Genomic DNA, 18,520 nt, shown 5'->3' on the forward strand with positions numbered 1-18,520 from the left:
ATCTTACTTTTCCCCCTGCATCTAAGTAGTAATGTTAAAAAAAAAAAAAGGCTGAATAAGATATCCAAAAGGCTTTTTAAGCTTTAGAGACCAATTGTGGCCTATAACAAACAAATTAAAATATAAGAAGGCTCCCTTAATTTACTTAATAGGCTATTTCTAACAAGGCTATTCACAATGTTGATCTATTAAGAAAGCATATTGAAGTATTCTGAAAAAAATTTTTTTTCTACTGGACCAACTTCTATGGCTGAAATGCAGTAACTTTAAGAAATGATTAATGGCAAGGGCACTTGTTTTTTGGTTTTGATTTGTTAAACCACTTCTCCCCCTCATTCCCAGTTATTTTACATGGGCTTAATCCTGGTCTCATTCAAGCCAATGGAAAAAAGCCCCGCTGATTTTAATGGTGTAGTACCAAGCCTCATGTGACTATCAGGTCCTCCCTTTTGTCTTTGCAGGAGGACCCTGGTGTGCTTTCAGAGGGTGAAAAGTGATGTCACATAATGCTGTAACTTCAGCTCCAGCTCTTCCTCCTCAGGACGCATGGGGAGGAGGGAAGGAAAGAATACAACTCAATATATTTGTAGTATAAAAAAAACAAAGCATGTTTAAGTTTATGACTCTTTATATACCACGAAGGAGTAATAAAGGGTACAGCCACATTTTCTGCTTTAATATTCACCTTTAAAAATGCTGCAAGCAGCTGATCATACACATTGGCCTTCCTAATACACTGTGCAAGCATTTAGCTGCATGACTCCTGTTAATGTTAATAATTATCTGCAGCTAAATTCACATGCACAGCTCTGGACACTTTTTCTCAATAAGTTTGAAAAAGTGATAAAATTTGAGAGGTTTCCAACAAATATTCTCTGGACAATATGGCAGTTTTAATATTATTCCTGACTTTCAGCCCATATCAGAGTAGCTATAAATGTTTTCACAGCTAGAAGAAACATGATCTCCCTAAATAAGAGTTACACATTAAGGTGGGTGGAGGAGGTTTCTCCTCAGCAGTATATTTCTTGAAATCCTACAAGGCCGAGCTACATAGTTCCTAGCATCCTATAAAACTGTCCAAAGAACCAATCTGGAATAGGTTCATGTGAAAAAAAACTTAAGGTTTGAGTGAAATATCTGCTTGACAACTTACCAATGCCAAGTCATCCCGACTGCAGTCCAGGGCAGCAATCATCACCTGTTCATATATTATCCATACTAGATACAAGAGAGACATATTAAATGTGAGAATTGATTTTTCAAAATGATGGGAAACACCTAAAACGTAAATAAGGTTAATGAATTCCGTCTTTGTATATTTTTCCCTACCACTCCTGTACATCATTACTGAAACAGGGACATTTCAACACACTGCTGGAATTAATTAAAAGTACACTTATGCAATTTTATTGCTTCAGTAACAAAGTATCTTTTGACATCTTGAAAGGCAAAAAATTCTAATTCTTTGCTTTTCTTAACATTGTATCTACAGTTGTCTGTTGAAATAGACCCATTATGAAATGCACTGTGACCAGATCTGGAGAGCAGCCATACATGCTAGAAAGAAGAAAACTTTTCCCTTAACTGTTTCACTACCTTACTGTAAGTACAATATTGCCTTCTTCCCTGTTCTGTGGGAATTAGCTTATTCCACTGACAAATGTTATTTGTATTAGGATAGAGTGTAGGGGGCAACTGAAAATGAGGCCCCATTGTGCTAGGAACTGTACAGAGTAAGAGACAGTCCCTGCTAGGGAGAGTTTACAGTCCTGTTAGACAAGACAGAGAACATGGGTGGGGAGGGGAGTATGTAACACTCCCCAGAGTGAGCTGAGTGTTAAGTCAATGGGAGTGAAGCGTGTTCAGCTCCTTGCAGGATCAGGCCTGAAGCAAAAATCTTCTACAAAGAGGACAAATAGCCACCACCACTGGTGCTCAGAGAACTTGAGGGAAAACAAATTAACCTTTTATATAGGAATTTCATAAGAAAGAAAGCATAAATCTAAACAGTAACGTTAACCTTTCCCCATACCAGAATAAAGGCTATTGCTCACTGAACAGGTATTTCTAATTTCATTAGAAGAAAAATTACATTAAAAAAAAATTCTAAGTTACCACAAGGAAAATCAGATTTCATTGGAACACATCAGGCCGTAGTCCACTCATCTGGTATCCTGTCTCTAGCAGTGGCTAGCTCCAGATGCTTAGCACAAGAACCCCTGCAGCTGACAGTTATACAATAAGCTGCCCCTGAGGGAAGCCAAGGGCTTTTATATATTTTTAAATCCCATTCAATTGGACTTGGATTTTCTGACCATCCATATAAAAGTTCAGTCCTTCTTTGACCACTGTTAAACACTCAACAGCTTTTGATGAGTTCCACAGGATAAATAAGGTGTTCTTTTAAAAGATGTTTCTTTTTATCAATTTGAAAATGGTTTCCTTTCAGTTTTATTGGATGTCCTCTGTATGATGGGACAGTGTAAACAGATACCCAATTTACCTTCTCTGTGGCATTTGTTAATTTCTATTCTATATAGGTTCGTAGTGTCTTCCATTAGTGCATTAAGTGCCACATGTGGTTCATTCTCTCATGTCTCCACAGGGGAGTTGGTGGGGAAATTGTGTGTATAGCGTCATCTTTGAGGGTTGGGTATTTGTTGTTTTATTTTATAGTTTTGCATTCTTCTATTGTTCTCCTCTTACCTGTCTCTTCTCGAAACCAAAAAGGCCCAATCTTTCAGTCGTTCATAAAAAAGTATTTCCATGCCTCGAGTCATTTTTGCTGCCCATCTATGAACCCATTATGTTTCTACTATATCTTCCTTGAAACAGTGAAAAGAACCCAACAGGAATACAATCAGACCTGTAAATAATTTTTGATCCTCTTACACATTTGCTTGGAAGTCTAGCAATTCAAATGAAGGTTGCAACTAATTTAGCTAGTAAAATCTGATTACAGTAAAATATGGGACACAGATATAGTCCAGTCTACACACACACTCTGAAAATGATGAAGACTGGACTGGACAACAGAGGGCATGATGAAGAGTGACTCAGCCTGTGATGCAGAAGGCAATGGAGAGGCCCACTGTGCAAGGGCTCTGGTAAAGAAGGGGTGGGGAGGCACCCCACAAAGCCAGCACCAGCCCATAATAAAATGTAGTTTTCCTTATAACTGATTAACAAGAGCCTAATAAAAGAAGCTAATCCACAGTGAGTTTCTGTTTATTTAAAGAGAAAAAAAATGACAACAGCTCCCTTTGTTAGGCCCTGCGTTAATTTTACCACCAACTTCCTGCTGGAGCTACTATCAAATCCACCCATGGAGTCAGAGGTGCTGAGAAGCATTGAACCAAACGGTAAACCCTGTATATAATGGAAACTACTTCAAGCCAGGGGGTGCAGCAGCATCCCAGCACCCCTAGTCCCAGCACCCATGCATGCAGTCTTACAATGCATTTATAATAGTTGAAGAAGGGAGGCAGCACATGCAAGACTCTTATTAAGTATTTAAAGACTCTTAGTCCCAAGAAGATTGTGCTACAATATACATAGCGAAGGCTGTTTGTATAGATCATGGGTGGCCAACCTGGGGCTCCGGAGCCACATGCGGCTCTTCTGAGGTTCATATGCGGCTCCTTGTCTAGGCACCGATTCCAGGGCTGGAGCTACAGGCGCCAACTTTCCAACGTGCCAGGGGGTGCTCACTGCTCAATCCCTGGCTCTGCCACAAGCCCTGTCCCCACTCCACCCCTTCCTGGTCCCTCCCGAGCCTGCCATGCCATCGCTCCTCTCCCTCCCCCCGCCCCCAGAGCCTCCTGCATGCCATGAAACAGCGGATCAGGAGGCACTGGGAGCGGGGAGGGGAAGGGGGTGGAGCTGATGGGGGGCTGCTGACATATTACTGTGGCTCTTTGGCAATGTACACTGGTAAATTCTGGCTCCTTCTCAGGCTGGCCACCCATGGTATAGATTAGCCATATGACTATCTAAAGATGATGTACTATTTATAATGGTTAGCATTTTAAGATCCCTCTCATTGCAAGAAATCTGGAGGAAATACCATGGTACAGGGAGCCATCTTTACAGTTTCCAGGAAACTTGCAAGTTGAAAGATTTTTGGTCAAATATTAAGAAAATGAGTGCAAGAGTTAGTCCAGGATATATTTTGCTAGATTTTTAGTCACTGGTCTGTTAAAGAAATAATTTATTAAAATTAAATAGGGACTTGTTTAAAGCTCTTCAGACTTCAACTAATAAATATATTTCATCACTATGGTTGCAAAACTTCAATAGCAACTCTAAAAGAAAGGCTGGCAAATGAAAAAAAATGAAAGTGAAAATGTACTTTTTGTATTAGGTTAACTAAATTATAAAAAGGAAAGCCGAAGAAAGAGGAATGAACATTAAAAACAAATCATGGATATTTATCCCTTCCTGCCTGTATGGGATTCATATGCAAATTCTTGCCATGAAGTATTCTTGCCATGAAGTATTTTGTTTTTTCTACTGCTCTTACATAAAAAGTAATATTGCATTGTTATTTCTGAACAATTCCCTTCTGGTCTGAAGCACTCTACGCCAAGTTCTGTCCCGAGAGACATAGTGTCAAGGAATTAAAATCCCCTGAAAATAGCTATTTTATGTATTGCAGAAACCCAGAGGTGCCCTAAACTACAGCGTCACAAATGCTATTCTATCATAAGAACAGCTTTCATATTAATTTCTACAACATAGTATCACTTATGGCTTAATTTAAGGAATAGCATTCCCTTTTCCTTATTAAAAAACTCCCCTCGTTTTTTTTTTGCCATCCTTCTGAAGTGTAGATGACCTGTTGAGTGACAGCTAGACAACAAATCTCTGCCAAATGTTCACAGTAGATTCTTATGACTGGTCACTATGTGCCAACCTAAGAGTCCAATCATAGGTGCTGGAACTAGGGGTGTTGGGGGTGCAGCAGCACCCTCTGGCTTGAAGTGGTTACCATTATATACAGGGTTTACAGTTTGGTTCAATGACTCAACACCTTCACTATAAAAATTGTTCCAGCACCCCTAAGCTCAATTAGATACGTTTTTCACCTACTTCCTCTACAAGCCATCTTTGAGAAGCAAATTAAGAGCTTAGAATACTGGCAAATTAGAAAATTAAGAAAATAATGTATGTACTCAACATTAGTAGATGCAGAATGACAACAAAAGAGTAAAAATAATATGGAGAGTATAACAAGCGAATAGCAGAGTAACAAAACTAGCTGCATATACTAACAGTTACAGATAGTAAAAGGTTTTCAAATAATTTCAACCTACTGTCATCCCCAAGCTTAGATGCATATTCATTAATTAACTCTTCTCCAACTTCCACTATCTGCTCGCTGTTCCGATGGTTTTCTTCCCTCCACTTCCTCATTTTATCACGCATCTCTGAAAAACAAAATATAAGATTTCCATGCAACAACATAATGTGAAGTCTATTTCTGGAAATGACTTTGAGGGGTATAATCTATTCTTAAACATATACAGGAGATCCACAGAAGTAATTTCCACTAATACCAGAATCGCTTGTGGACAGATTGATCCCTAGAACTTTGAAATTGTTATCTTGCAACCCTTGTGTAGACTGTCCAAAAGCAAGGGGGGGAGGGGGGAAGTAATCCACTGAATTTGTGAGTTCAGAGGATATTGGATTAACAATCTAAACATCAGATATGAAAAAGACTCCATACAATACAGATCCAGCTCCGATCATGGCCAACTCAAGCCCTACGATTCAGCGTAGATCAATTTAATATGTGTAGGGCTACACATGTTAATATGTGTAGGACTTCAAACTAACAAAAAATAAACCAATCAAACAAAAACCTTAAAAACTGAGTTCCTCCCCTACTGGGGATGGCAACAGGTTGAAGATCTTATTAAATCTTGCTAAGGGCTTATCCTGGTATTCTTAGTCATAATTACCCTCTCTCAACCATTGGTGCCATTTGTCCATCTGGCTGTCACCCTCTCCAACCCTGAGTGAGTTATATATTTGAGTGATGTTGCATGGATATGCTTTGGAGGGCACTCAGATTCTCCTGCATAGAAAGCACCATTATACAAGATATTACTGTTCATCACTACTGGGAAGGAAGGCGAGTCCACAGAGAGTAGACAGGGGAAAAAAAAACAAAAAAAAACCAAGAAGTGGAGTTCCACCTTAGAACTGTTCTAAGCTACCAATACAAAACTTCATCATACAAACAAGAAAAACAGAACAACTCCTATTTTCAAACTTGTGATTGGTATCTGCAACATAACCTTATCTGGTAACTTTCAAAGTAAGTTTCAGCATCCCCATGAATTATAACTTTCCTATAGCTAATAGACCTTGCTATATTTTGACAGTTTTCCTTGCATTTCAAAATGCACAAATTAACAAAACTTGACAGTTTAAGAGTAAATGTAGACCCTTTTCCATCTACCAGAAGTGATCTCAGATCTCTCATAAAACTGTTACTGTGTCACATTTTGTATTTTGAAAGTCAACCAAAACCACCACAGGGTTACATTTGATGTGCATGAGTAAAATTAAATGGTTCTTGACATGACTATCCCTGGCAATTTAAATATTAGACAGCAAGAATGTGACTGAACACAAATGTATCACACAAACTGACAGTCTAAACATACACAAAATAAATAAGTCATCCAATTTTCACCAATTCATTTACTTGACAACTATTAAAGCCTCCATGCCAGGATAACTTTCAAATGTAATACTATCTAAGCTACTAACAACATTCATGTCAACCATTAATCACCAAAGTAGGCTTTGCAGTGATGGAAAAAAGCAAAACACAGAGTATGCTGTATCCCTTGATCACTGAAAGTGAGAACGCAAGCAAAAATAAATGTGCTAGTATACATAAATACAATAAAAAATATGTTAGCTAGATTACAAAGTGCTGCACTCTGAACAGAAGGCCAAAAAAATGAAAAATGTTGGTAATCTAAGCAGACTCATTTTGGGAGGTGTGGGGTGTTAAGCTTATTGGTTGTGTCAGCCAATCATACTTTAAATTTTTAGGGCAAGTACACCTGTACTTTGTAACACAGGGCTGGGTAGTAGCAGTATTGGACTCTGGCAGAGGTGCGGGGAGGTTGGTTAATTTCACTTATATTTATGTTGCTATGTATATAAGTTGATCTAGAAGAACTGATGGATCTGTTTATTTTAGTGTGGTTTAAAAGAAAAATGGTTAAGGTCGTCCAGAGTTACAGATATATAAACGGAAGTGTAAGAAACCCACTGCAACAGACACTTTGTCACAATGGTGGTAATAGAACTGAGCATACTGGGGCCATTCTATGCAAGAAGTGAAATGCAATCTCTGCTCTGGAGAGTTTACAGTCTGGAAGGATGACATGGGCACACTGGAAAACAAAAAGGTATAGTTTGTAGTTACTCCACTTTTACTAGGTTTTCAGTTCACATTTTCTGGGTATCAAAGTCGCTAGACTAAAATCTTAATTTTTCCAAGTATTTTAAGATTTTAATTCTCTTTGTTTGTTCAGTCTGCCTTTTGGAATATAGTTTTCGAATCTTTACATTAAAAACACAATTGAAGAAAATAAATCCATACTTAGGGGCATGATTACCCAATAGCAGATATTCACATTTTCTGCACTTTTACTTTGATTTGTCTAACTAACTGTGATCAATTATTAGGCAGTTGGGCTCACAACAAGGAGGACTGTATACTTAATGATTTATACCACCAATTTTTATACTACTTTCTTAAAATCCTTTACAATGGTATCTCTAAGTTTTTCACTCTCATCTGTAAAATAGCAACAGACTAAACAACTTGCCCAGGGTCACATATTAGGAAGTAATAGAACAACTGTGTTGTATTCAGGTTCTTATCTCCTTGCCCTGTACCAGGGTATCCAAGCTTCTGAATGGCAGTCTTGCCAGGAAAGAAAATCCTCACCTACTAACAAAGACCAGTGCTTTATCCACTGGCCCATGTTGCCTCTAACTGTGACAGCTCAACATCTGCAGTTAGCTAAGTTAATGTTTAAGAACCTTACTTTTCTCTGTGGCAATCCCAGTTTTAGTCATCTTATTTGGTGTATAGAATAAAAATACTTCTTTCTTAAGGACAGCCTGTCTTCCTTCTGGACTATTCTTCAATTATCATGTTTGAGCAAAAAATACAGTTGTTACATTTTAGATGCAGTTGTGATTAAAGATGAAATTGCAAAAGGAAGATCTGCCTATTTCAGCTATTTATTTTTTAAGTAGTATTGAGGGTCAGTGAATGCAATGAGTAATACTAAATGAGCAATATGGTAATATTAATTCATAGAAGCACAGAGTATCATGGTTGGAAGGGACTTCAGGAGGTCACCTAGTCCAACCCCCTGCTCAAAGCAGGACCAATCTCCATCTAAATCATCCCAGCCAGGGTTTTATCAAGCCTGACCTTAAAAATCTCTAAGGAAGGAGATTCCACCACCTCCCTAGGTAACCCATTTTAGTGCTTCACTTCAATTAAATAACTGCATTGACTTATTTTGTTTAAGAGAATCCATCCTCAACATACAGGATTCTGAAGACTATCCACCTTCAAGATCACCATCATTTTCTATAGTTTCAGAGTTATCTGCCAATGACAGTGTTTCAACCATATCATGTATGTCACATAGCCACATTATCACCTGTAGCAAAAAGAAAAAAAAAAATTCCATCATCCAGAAACCACCATAGATAAGTTTGTGATAAGAACCGGCAGATTACAAAAAGAGGTAATTGATGATAAAATTGCCCAGTTTGTTTATGCAACAAAGTCTCCTTTCCATATAATTGAGAACCCACACTTCATTAACATGGTTCAGTCATTAAGACAAGGATACAGTCCACCTAACAGAGCAGATGTCACAGGCAAATTGCTGGATAAAGTGTATGAAAGAAATTGAGCAGTGTGCAAAAGGTCTAGAGCAGTGCTACTCAAAGTGGTGGTCCGCGGACCGGTGCCGGTCCGCGAGCCATCGGCTGCCGGTCTGGGAGCATATTGAAAAAAAAAAATTGTCAGTCCCCCTCATCAGATAGCTTGAGAAGCACTGGTCTAGAGGGTAAAATTGTTAACCTGAGTCTTGATGGGTGGAGCAATGTCCACAATGATGCTGTTGTATGTGATTGTGTGACAACTGAAGAAGGGAATGTCTTCCTTAATGAAACAATTGGTACATCAGGAAATGCACACACAGCAGAATACTTACAAGAAGTAGCAGTAAAAGCTATAACAAGCTGCGGAAAGAAATTCAAATGTCTAGTACGCAGCTTGGTCACAGTCAGTGCTGCAAATGTATCCAAGATGAGAAGAAATCATTTAGCAGAGAGTGAAGAGAATCCCAAGCTAACAACATATGGTTGCAGTTCTCATTTGATGCACCTCCTAGCCAAAGTTTTCAAAATAAATCACTTTAAAAACGTATAGTGTGTATCTTCTAACAATGAAACCTACATTTACCTCCGAGTTGTGAAGAATATGTATTAAGGTTATAACAACCAAGAAGAATGCACTTTTATGTAGAAATCCATGATTAAATTGAGTCATCCTGAGTAGTGATTTAAATTATGATTTAAATCAAATTCACCCTGATGCTATATGATCTGGCATTTGTGGATGCAAGAGTAAATTAGTTGTTTGTTGCAAAGTACTTTGAGGACTTTAGACAAAAGCCCCAAAGTAAAATAATTTATTGTAATATGAAAGTGTAAGGATGAAACTTTCAGAAGCAACTACGTGATTTCAAAGCATCAGCCCCATTGCAGCTTGTACTCATAAGTCACTTAGCAGCTTTTGAAAAAACAACACATAATTCCCTACTGTGTCCATGAGAAGTATCTGTCATTCTTGATAACATTCAAAGGGGTCAGTTGCATACAACTTTCTGTAAAGTTTTCTTTGGGGCTTGAAATTTTCCATCTATTTTCTTTTATTTGAAAATCAGAGTTAAATCTGTACAGCCATTTTTGAGGCCATGTCTACGCTAAAAGGGGTTTGTCAGTGTAGACATAAGCTTATACAAGAGTTCTTTTGCTGGTATAGGTTATACCAATTCCCCAAATGAAATAAACTATAACAGCTGGTGTAACTGTGTCTAAACCAGGGCTTTTTGCAAGTATAGAAGCGTCATTTTAAAAAAGTTTCACCCCTCTACTGGAAAAGTTTTTAGTATAGACCTGCCCTGAGTTATTGGACAATTTTAAGTGTAAGCATGTAGTTTCTCATTAAGGCTTTTTTCTCTCTCAACAATGAAAGGACAGTTGCTAGTGGGTTGTCTGCCAACAGGTCAAGATACCATGCAGGTTTAACAACAATGTGAGCTAAACACATTAACAGAAATTTTGTAACAGAGCACATGTGCGAGAAGGTTTGGAAAGAAGTTTGGACCAGGATACCTGTTCCACACATGTGATGTTACAGTCAGGGAGAGGGGACAAACTTTTCCCTGCCAGTTCTCATTTGGGAGATACTGGCATGCAAGGTAGCGTAAATACTGAGAAGAGGGCCAGGGAAAGGGGAATGTGGGAGGGAGGGAGAGAGAGAAGGGAAATGGGTCAGGAAACATGGGGAGAGGAAGGGGGATGGAATGGGGAAGGGAAGGGCAACGGGGGGGGGGGGGGGGACACAAATGGGAGCTTTGCATGTGGTATCCCCTCAGCAGATGCAGCTGGGGCTCCCCTGTTAAGCAGGCCCATTGAATCCCCACCCTAATTAGCCCACCCACCTAGACCTCCCCAAGCCTCCCGCCCCCTCACCAAGCCACAACCAGCTGCACCCAGACACACCCCCCTTTACAGGGCCCCATTCCCCTAAACTTGGATCCTCTCTGCTGAGCCCCAACCACCTTCATCTGGGGACCCCCCCCCGGCAAAGTCCCACTGCCCCTGCGCCGAGATGCCCTAAACGAGCACCTGTGCATTCAGACCCCCCCGCACCCAGTCTGGCCCACACAGAACCCTCTCATCCCACCCTGGAGTCCGCCCGACACACACACTGAGCCCCTCCACACTTGGATCCTGGTGAGCTGAGCCTGCCTGCCCGCACCTGGCGCAGAGGGGCAGGCCCCAACCTCGTACTGTGTCCCGGCCAGGCGCAGCCTCCGCCCGAGTCCGTCCCAGCAAGGGGGCGCTTGGGGGCCGCAGGGTGACCGGCCATGCAGCCAGTGGCCGGTGCGCCACTGCCAGCTGGGAAGGCCGGCGGCGCTGGCCTCTCGCGGGGAGCTCAGCGCACTGCTCGGGCCCCAGCCAGACGAGACCACCCCCCCAACCACGGCTCCCCCCGCCGGGCAGCCCGTGCTAGTGACCCGGCGCAGAGTCAGAGGGAGGCAGGTCACGGGAGGCGGAGCCCGGCCGGCCGCACGCCCCGGATCCCCCCCCCCCATTCGGCCAGGAGCAGTTACCTTCCCAGGTCACATCGTACAGCTCCGAGACCTTCGCCATCTTGCCGGCGTAACCGCCTCCTCCCCGCCCCTGTGCGATCACCCTCCGAGCATGCGCCTGGGGGCTGCGCACGCGTGATGGCGTCTGCTGAAGCCTCTACCCTGCCTTGGGCTGTGCCCGGGCTCCTCGCTGTTGGGTGAAAGGGCGCGGGATGGGGAGGGGAGAGTGGCTGCCCAGGAGGGGCGAACAACAGCGGGAGGCCGGGGTAGTCAAGGGGTGGAATCAGGGGGGTGGGGGAGGCGCTGCCAGACAGAGGCAGATGGGGGAGCCTCAGGCAAAGTTCCCACAAAGGGCAGCAGAAATAGGGCTGTTTCCCCCAGCTGGGCAGGTCGCTTCCCGCCTCCCAGGGCTGAGTGTTTACAGGCTCAGCGCAGCCCAGAGCCTGGACAAGGCCGGGCTTCTCCACCTGCAAGGATGGAGTGAGCTGCTGAAGGATCCGGTGAAATATTTCACACACACGCACACCCCTAAAAACTCTGATGGCCATCCATAGTTGTAGTGGTTAAAGAAAGTGGTTATCCGATAGTATGTCTGCATAAAGCCTCAGAGTAGCTTGTCTCAGCTGCTGTTCTGACTGCTGGCATTGGACTGTCTTTTTCTTGTGACAGAGTAGCAGCTGTGTTAGTCTGTATCTGCAGAAAGAAAAAGGAGGACTTATGGCAGCTTAGAGACTAACATTTATTTGAGCATAAGCTTTCGTGAGCTACAGCTCACTTTGTTGGATGCACTTCACGGATGAAGTGAGCTGTAGCTCACGAAAGCTTATGCTCAAATTTGTTAGTCTCTAAGGTGCCACAAGTCCTCCTTTTCTTTTTCTTGTAGTTCACTATAAATGTAGTTTCATGCCTTTAAAATATTTTTTTAAATGTTATTTTTATTACTCTTCTTATTCTTAGCACTTCACTTACCTTCATTAATACTATGTCAATGGATGACGTGCTATTTAACTTATATTTTAATACTAGATCCTTGAACATATTAACAGTTGCTAGTAGCTTCAGCAATCATATCTGACAATATTTCTAGAATAACACTTCCTATGTTTTTACTGCAGTTTTGTCATCTACAATTTTTAATTCTTTTTTTAATATATAACAGATTTATTCTTTAAGATCACATGACTTCAAGGCTGACTAATTTCCTGGGTTAGCGTCAAAACTTTAGCTTCCTTTGATTTGCCAATGAGGACTGCCTGTGTCAACTGTTATTTCACCTCTGTATCCATCACCCTAGTGCTTTTTCACATGTCACCATTGTGTGTAGAACTTCATTCCCAGATATTAACCAAAGGCTGTATTTAAGGGTTTCATACAAGATAGTACAGTGCCCTTATGGCCACATTTCTAAAGGTATTTAGGTCACTGGTGGGATATTTAAAAGTATCTAGATGCTTTCAACCTTTACAAAGGTTGCTATCACTTAAAATCTAACTTATTTTTGTTTTGTCTAAAACCAGTGTGTGGAAATTATAACTTGGGGTGGAAAGCTGTTGCATATCTCTCTCCACATTGAGGGAGGGGGAAACTTTATGAGTTTATGCTGTACAGTTTCCTGTGCAGTGCAAGGTGGTATAATTTTGGGTTTACACTCCAAAGGGAGGTGCGTGCCTTAGCAACTGGGAGGTGCCTTAGCTGAGCCTTCCCATACAGAGCTGATCTCAGCATCTGTGTGTAAAGCTGCAGCTGGATCTGTGTGTATGCTGATGAAAGAGCAAGGTTGGAGAGCTTGGCAACTTATCACAGCACCACAGTGTGAAAGGGAGCCCAGGCTGGTGGGTGAAGTGGTCTCCGTGGTACCCCAGTTTCAGGTGGTACCCCAGGGGAACCTGTCACACCCATGCATTAATCCGCCACTGAAACACTGGAGCACACACTTTTCTATTACTTCATTTGTTGCAGACATAGATGCTGTTGTTCTACCAAATTGTTTATATTGCTAATTGCATATTTTACTTTTATAGCTCTTTATGTATGCTACATATTTTCTTAGGATATATTCTGTTTCTGAGAAATTCACTGTTTTGTACTGCCAAAAATCAGCAATTTTTAAAAATCAGTTATTCTCTCACTCCTTTGCATTGGTCTGGGAAGGTGGGGTGCATAATGCTGACCTCCCTTAGTTTGCCTTTTGGCAAAACTTAAGTACCTTGTTTCCACTATGGTTTTATAGAGTGATAGCTAATAGATGTTAGCTACACAGCAGTAAAAAATAATAATTAAAAAAAAAACCACTTTTCTTAACAGTGAGGACACAGATTATAATGCTGACTCAGATGTTTAATGCACCATTATTGTTTGTGGCTTGACAATTCTGATTATGTCGATAACTGCTCTTTTGCCATCAGAGGTATTTGCATCTGAATGTCTGCAGCCCCCCACTGGAGTGGTTGTCATGGAAAACTAGTTAAAACATCCGTAAACTAAAGGAATTAATAAAGGCTTTCCCCCCTCAATTTCCTTTATTCCTTTCCCCATTACTTACTAAGGGCTTGTCTACTATAGCCCTGAGATTTAACACTGTAGAATTCTTTTTCCAAATTACAAAAGGACCTTTATTTGTGTCCAAATTTAAAATAGAGGTTTCACAATGGTAGCCAATGGTGATGGTAGTGTCCCCATCCATCACAAATAGCTGCCCCCTGTCCCAGAGGATGTGGAAAGGTAAAGACAGTGAGCACTTAGGAGTGGAGAGTAAAGATAACCTAGGTCTGGTCCAACGCCTAAATGAAGTCTTTGACTCAGTTTTTAATAAGGGTAATGAGGAACCTGGGGGCAGTGGCAGGGTTTGGGAACAATGATATGGAAATAGACATTACCACAGCCAAGATGGAAGCCAAGCTCAAACAGCTTAATGGGACCAAATTGAAGGGTCCAGATAATCTCTGTCTAAGAATAAAGGAAATGACACATGAAATTGCAGGCACAATAGCAATGATTTTTAATGAATCTGTACACTTCGGGGTCATACCTGATGACTGGACAACTGCAAACACAGTACCCATTTTTAAGGAAGAGAAGAGTGATCTGGTAAACTACAGGCCCATTAGTTTGACCTCAGTTGTATGCAAGGTCTTAGAACAAATTTAGAAAGAAGGAGCAATTAATGACACAGCGGTAACAGCAAATGAAATAAAATACAGCATGGTTTTACAAAAGGTAAATCATACCAAACCAACCTGCTCTCTTTCTTTGAGAAGATAACTGATTTTCTAGACAAAGGAAATGTAGTAGATCTAATCTACCTGGATTTCAGTAAAGCATCTGATACAGTTCCACATGGGAAATTATTAGTTACATTGGAGAAGATGGGAATTAATATGAGAATTGAATGTTGGGTAAGGAACTGGTTAAAGGGAAGACTACAACAGGTCATGATGAAAGGTGTCAGGCTGGAAGGAAGTTACTAGTGAAGTCTGTCAAGGATCCATCTTGGGACCAATCTTATTTAACATTTTCATTAATGAACTTAGCACAAAAAGTGGGAGTGCGCTAATGAAATTTGCGGATGACAAAGTTGGGAGATATTGGCAATATAGAGGAGGACCAGAATATCATGCAAGAGATTTTGGATGACCTGAAAAACTGGAGTAATAGAAATGGAATGAAATTTAATAGTGCAAAGTCATGCACTTAGGGACTAAACAATTTTTTTTTCCTATTTAATGCTGATGTATCAGTTCTAAACAACAGAGGAGTAGAAAGACCTGGGTGTCTTTGTAAATCACAGGATGACTAAAGCCACCATGTGATGTGGCTGTGAAAAAGCCTAACACAATCCTAGGATGCATCAAGTGAGGTATTTACAAATGCCTCGCTTGATGCATACTAGATTGAAGATAGGAAGTGTTATTACCATTATACAAGACACTGGTGAGACCACATCTGGAATCTGTGTGCAGTTCTGGCCTCCCATGTTTAAGAAAGGTGAATTCAAAGTAGAACAGGGGCAAAGAAAGACAACTGGGATGATCAGAGGAATGGAGAAACTACCTTACCAGAGGAGACTTAAGGAAGCTTGGTTCATTTAGCTTAACAGAATGATGGATATGGGGAGATACTGCTCTCTGTAAATATATCAGAGGGATACATACCAGGGAGGAAGAGGAGATATTTAAGTTAAGGGCCAATGTTGGTCCAAGACCAACTGGATATAAACTGGCCATTAATAGGTTTAGACTTGAAAGTAGGTACAGGTTTCTAACCATCAGAGGAATGAAGTTCTGGAACAGCCTTCCAAGCAGAGTAGTAGGGGCAAAATACCTAACTTGTTTTAAGACTGAGCTTGATAGGAAGGCCTAAAAAGAATTTTAGGAACAATTACCCAAAGACTCAAAAAGTAATAGCAATCTTTTTTTAATTACATCAGAAGCAGGAAGCTTGCTAAACAAGCAGTGGGGCCACTGGACCATCAAGGTGCTAAAAGAGCACTCAAGGATGATAAGGCCATTGCAGAGAAACTAAATGAATTCTTTGCATCGGTCGTCACGCCTGAGGAAGTGAGGGAGATTCCCAAACCTGAGCCATTCTTTTTAGGTGACAGATCTGAGGAACTGTTTTAAATTGAGGTATCATTAGAGGAGGTTTTGGAACAACTTGATGAACAGCAATAAGTCACCAGGACCAGATGTTATTCACCCAAGAGTTCTGAAGGAACTCATATGTGAAATTGCAGAACTATTAACTGTAGTCTGTAACCTATCATTTAAATCAGTTTCTGTACCAGATGACTGGAGGATAGCTAATGGGATGCCAATTTTAAAAAAGGCTCCAAAGGTGATCCCAGCAATTACAGGTCTGTAAGCCTGACTTCAGGAGAGGGCAAACTGGTTGAAACTATAATAAAGAACAATATTGTCACACATATAGATGAACATAATTTGTTAAGGAAGTGTCAACATAGTTTTAGTAAAGGGAAATCATGCCTCACCAATCTACTAGAATTCTTTGAGGGGGTCAACAAGCATGTGGACCTAGGGGATCCAGTGGATATAGTGTATTTAGATTTTCAGAAAGCCTTTGACAAGGTCCCTCATCAAAGGCTCTTACATAAAGTAATTTGCTATGGGGTAAGAGGGAAGGTGCTCTCATGGATTGGGAACTGGTTAAAAGATAAGAAACAAAGGCAGGTATAAATGGTGTTACGAGGCAAGGCCAGATGGCTATAGAAAAGTAGGGGGAGATAGATATATTAGCTCCAGGCTAAACAAATCCCTGGTACCACGATAAATGAAATGGCAGTTGCTCCAGGTCAATTAAGACACCTGGGGCCAATTAAGAACTTTCCAGAAGGCAGGGAGAAGGCTAGGTTGGTTGGGAGACCTGAAGCCAATCAGGGGCTGGCTGAAACGAGTTAAAAGCCTCCCAGATAGTCAGGTGGGTGTGCATGTCAGGAGCTGTGAGAGGAAGTTGTGCTGTTGGAGAGGCTGAGTAATATCAGGCACAAGGAAGGGGGCCCTGAGGTAAGGGTGAAGTGGAGCTTGAGGAAGTGAGGGCTGCTGTGGGGGAAGTAGGCCAGGGAATTGTACATGTCATGTTTCTAAAAAGTTAGCTACCATAGCTGATACTATTAGGGTCCCTGGGCTGGAGCCTGGAGTAGAGGGTGGGCCTGGGCTCCCCCCACCCCACCTTTGCCCCTTGATTAATCACTGAGACTGGGAGACAACATAGACTGTGCAAGGGAGGATAACTTCTCCTCACCTCCCTCCCTGGCTTATGATGAAAATGGCTCAGTAGACTGTGACCCTTGTCTCTGGAGAGAGAAGGGTTATGTGGAGGGTCACAGTGAGCCTCTGAGGCTAGCGAAATCTGCCAGGAAATGCGGGACCCACGGAGGCAAGGACAGAGCTTTGTCACAATGGTCAGTTTTCAGAATGAAGAGAGGTAAATAGTGGTGTCCCCCAGGGGTGTGTTCTGGGACCAGTCCTATTCAACATAATCATAAATGATCTGGAAAAAGGGGTAAACAGTGAGGTGGCAAAATTTGCAGATGATACAATATTACTAAAGATGCTTAAGACTCAGGCAGACTGTGAAGAGCTACAAAAGGATCTCTCAAAACTGGGTGACTATGCAACAAAATGGCAGATGAAATGTAATGTTTATAAGTGCAAAGTAATGCACATTGGAAAGCATAATCCAATCCTAACTATACATATAAAATGATGGGGTCTAAATTAGCTGTTACCACTCCAGAAAGATCTTGGAGTCATTGTGGATAGTTCTCTGAAAATATCCACTCAGTGTGCAGTGGCAGTCAAACAAGCAAACAGAATGCTGGGTATAATTAAGAAAGGGATAGATAATAGGACATAAAATATCATGTTGCCTCTATATAAATCTGTGGTACACCCACATCTTGAATACTATGTGCAGATGTGGTCTCCCCATCTCAAAAAAGATATACTGGAATTGGAAAAGATTCAGAAAAGGGCAACAAAAATGATTAGGGGAATGGAACAGCTTCCGTATGAGGAGAGATTAATAAGCCTGCGACTTTTCAGCTTACAAAAGAGATAGCAAAAGGGAGATATGACTGAGGTCTATAAAATTATGACCAGCGTAGAGAAAGTAGATAAGGAAGTGTTGTTTACTACTTCTCATAACACAAGAACTAGGGATCATCAAATAAAAATTAATAGGTAGCAGGTTTAAAACAAACAAAAGGAAGTATTTCTTCATACTTCGCACAGTCAACCTGTGGAACTCCTTGCCAGAGGATGTTCTGAAGGCCAAGACCATAACAAGGTTCAAAAAAGAACTAGACAAATTCATGGAGGATAGGTCCATCAATGGCTATTGGGCAGGGATTGTGTCCGTAGCCTCTGTTTGCCAGAAGCTGGGGATGGGGATGGATCACCTGATGATTACTTGTTCTGTTCATTCTCTCTGGGGCACTGGTCTTGAATATCCTTTTCTGTTCATTCCCTGTGGGACACCTGGCACTGGCCACTGTAGGAAGACAGGGTACTGGGCTAGATGGACCTTTGGTCTGAGCCAGTAGGGCTATTATGTTCTTA

At 41.3% G+C, this 18,520-nt stretch overlaps 1 protein-coding gene across 5 annotated transcripts in view; it reads right to left on the reverse strand.

Moving 5' to 3' along the window:
- EMC2 (ER membrane protein complex subunit 2) overlaps positions 1-11,547 on the reverse strand; it is a 59,268-nt gene extending 47,721 nt beyond the window's left edge. For all 5 annotated transcript variants that reach the window (XR_013345074.1, XM_077809877.1, XM_077809878.1 and 2 more), the window contains exons 1-3: positions 11,466-11,547; positions 5,319-5,432; positions 1,157-1,221 (exon numbers count right to left, since the gene is read on the reverse strand). Coding sequence is in view for 4 of the 5 variants with exons in the window: in XM_077809877.1 (XP_077666003.1) it covers positions 1,157-1,221; positions 5,319-5,432; positions 11,466-11,505 (219 nt within the window). In the remaining variant the exon portion in view is untranslated. The remainder of the gene's footprint in view (positions 1-1,156; positions 1,222-5,318; positions 5,433-11,465) is intronic.
- Positions 11,548-18,520: the final 6,973 nt, after the last annotated feature.

The sequence above is a fragment of the Eretmochelys imbricata genome, chromosome 2 (genome assembly GCF_965152235.1).
Source record: "Eretmochelys imbricata isolate rEreImb1 chromosome 2, rEreImb1.hap1, whole genome shotgun sequence".
Lineage (NCBI taxonomy): Eukaryota > Metazoa > Chordata > Testudines > Cheloniidae > Eretmochelys > Eretmochelys imbricata.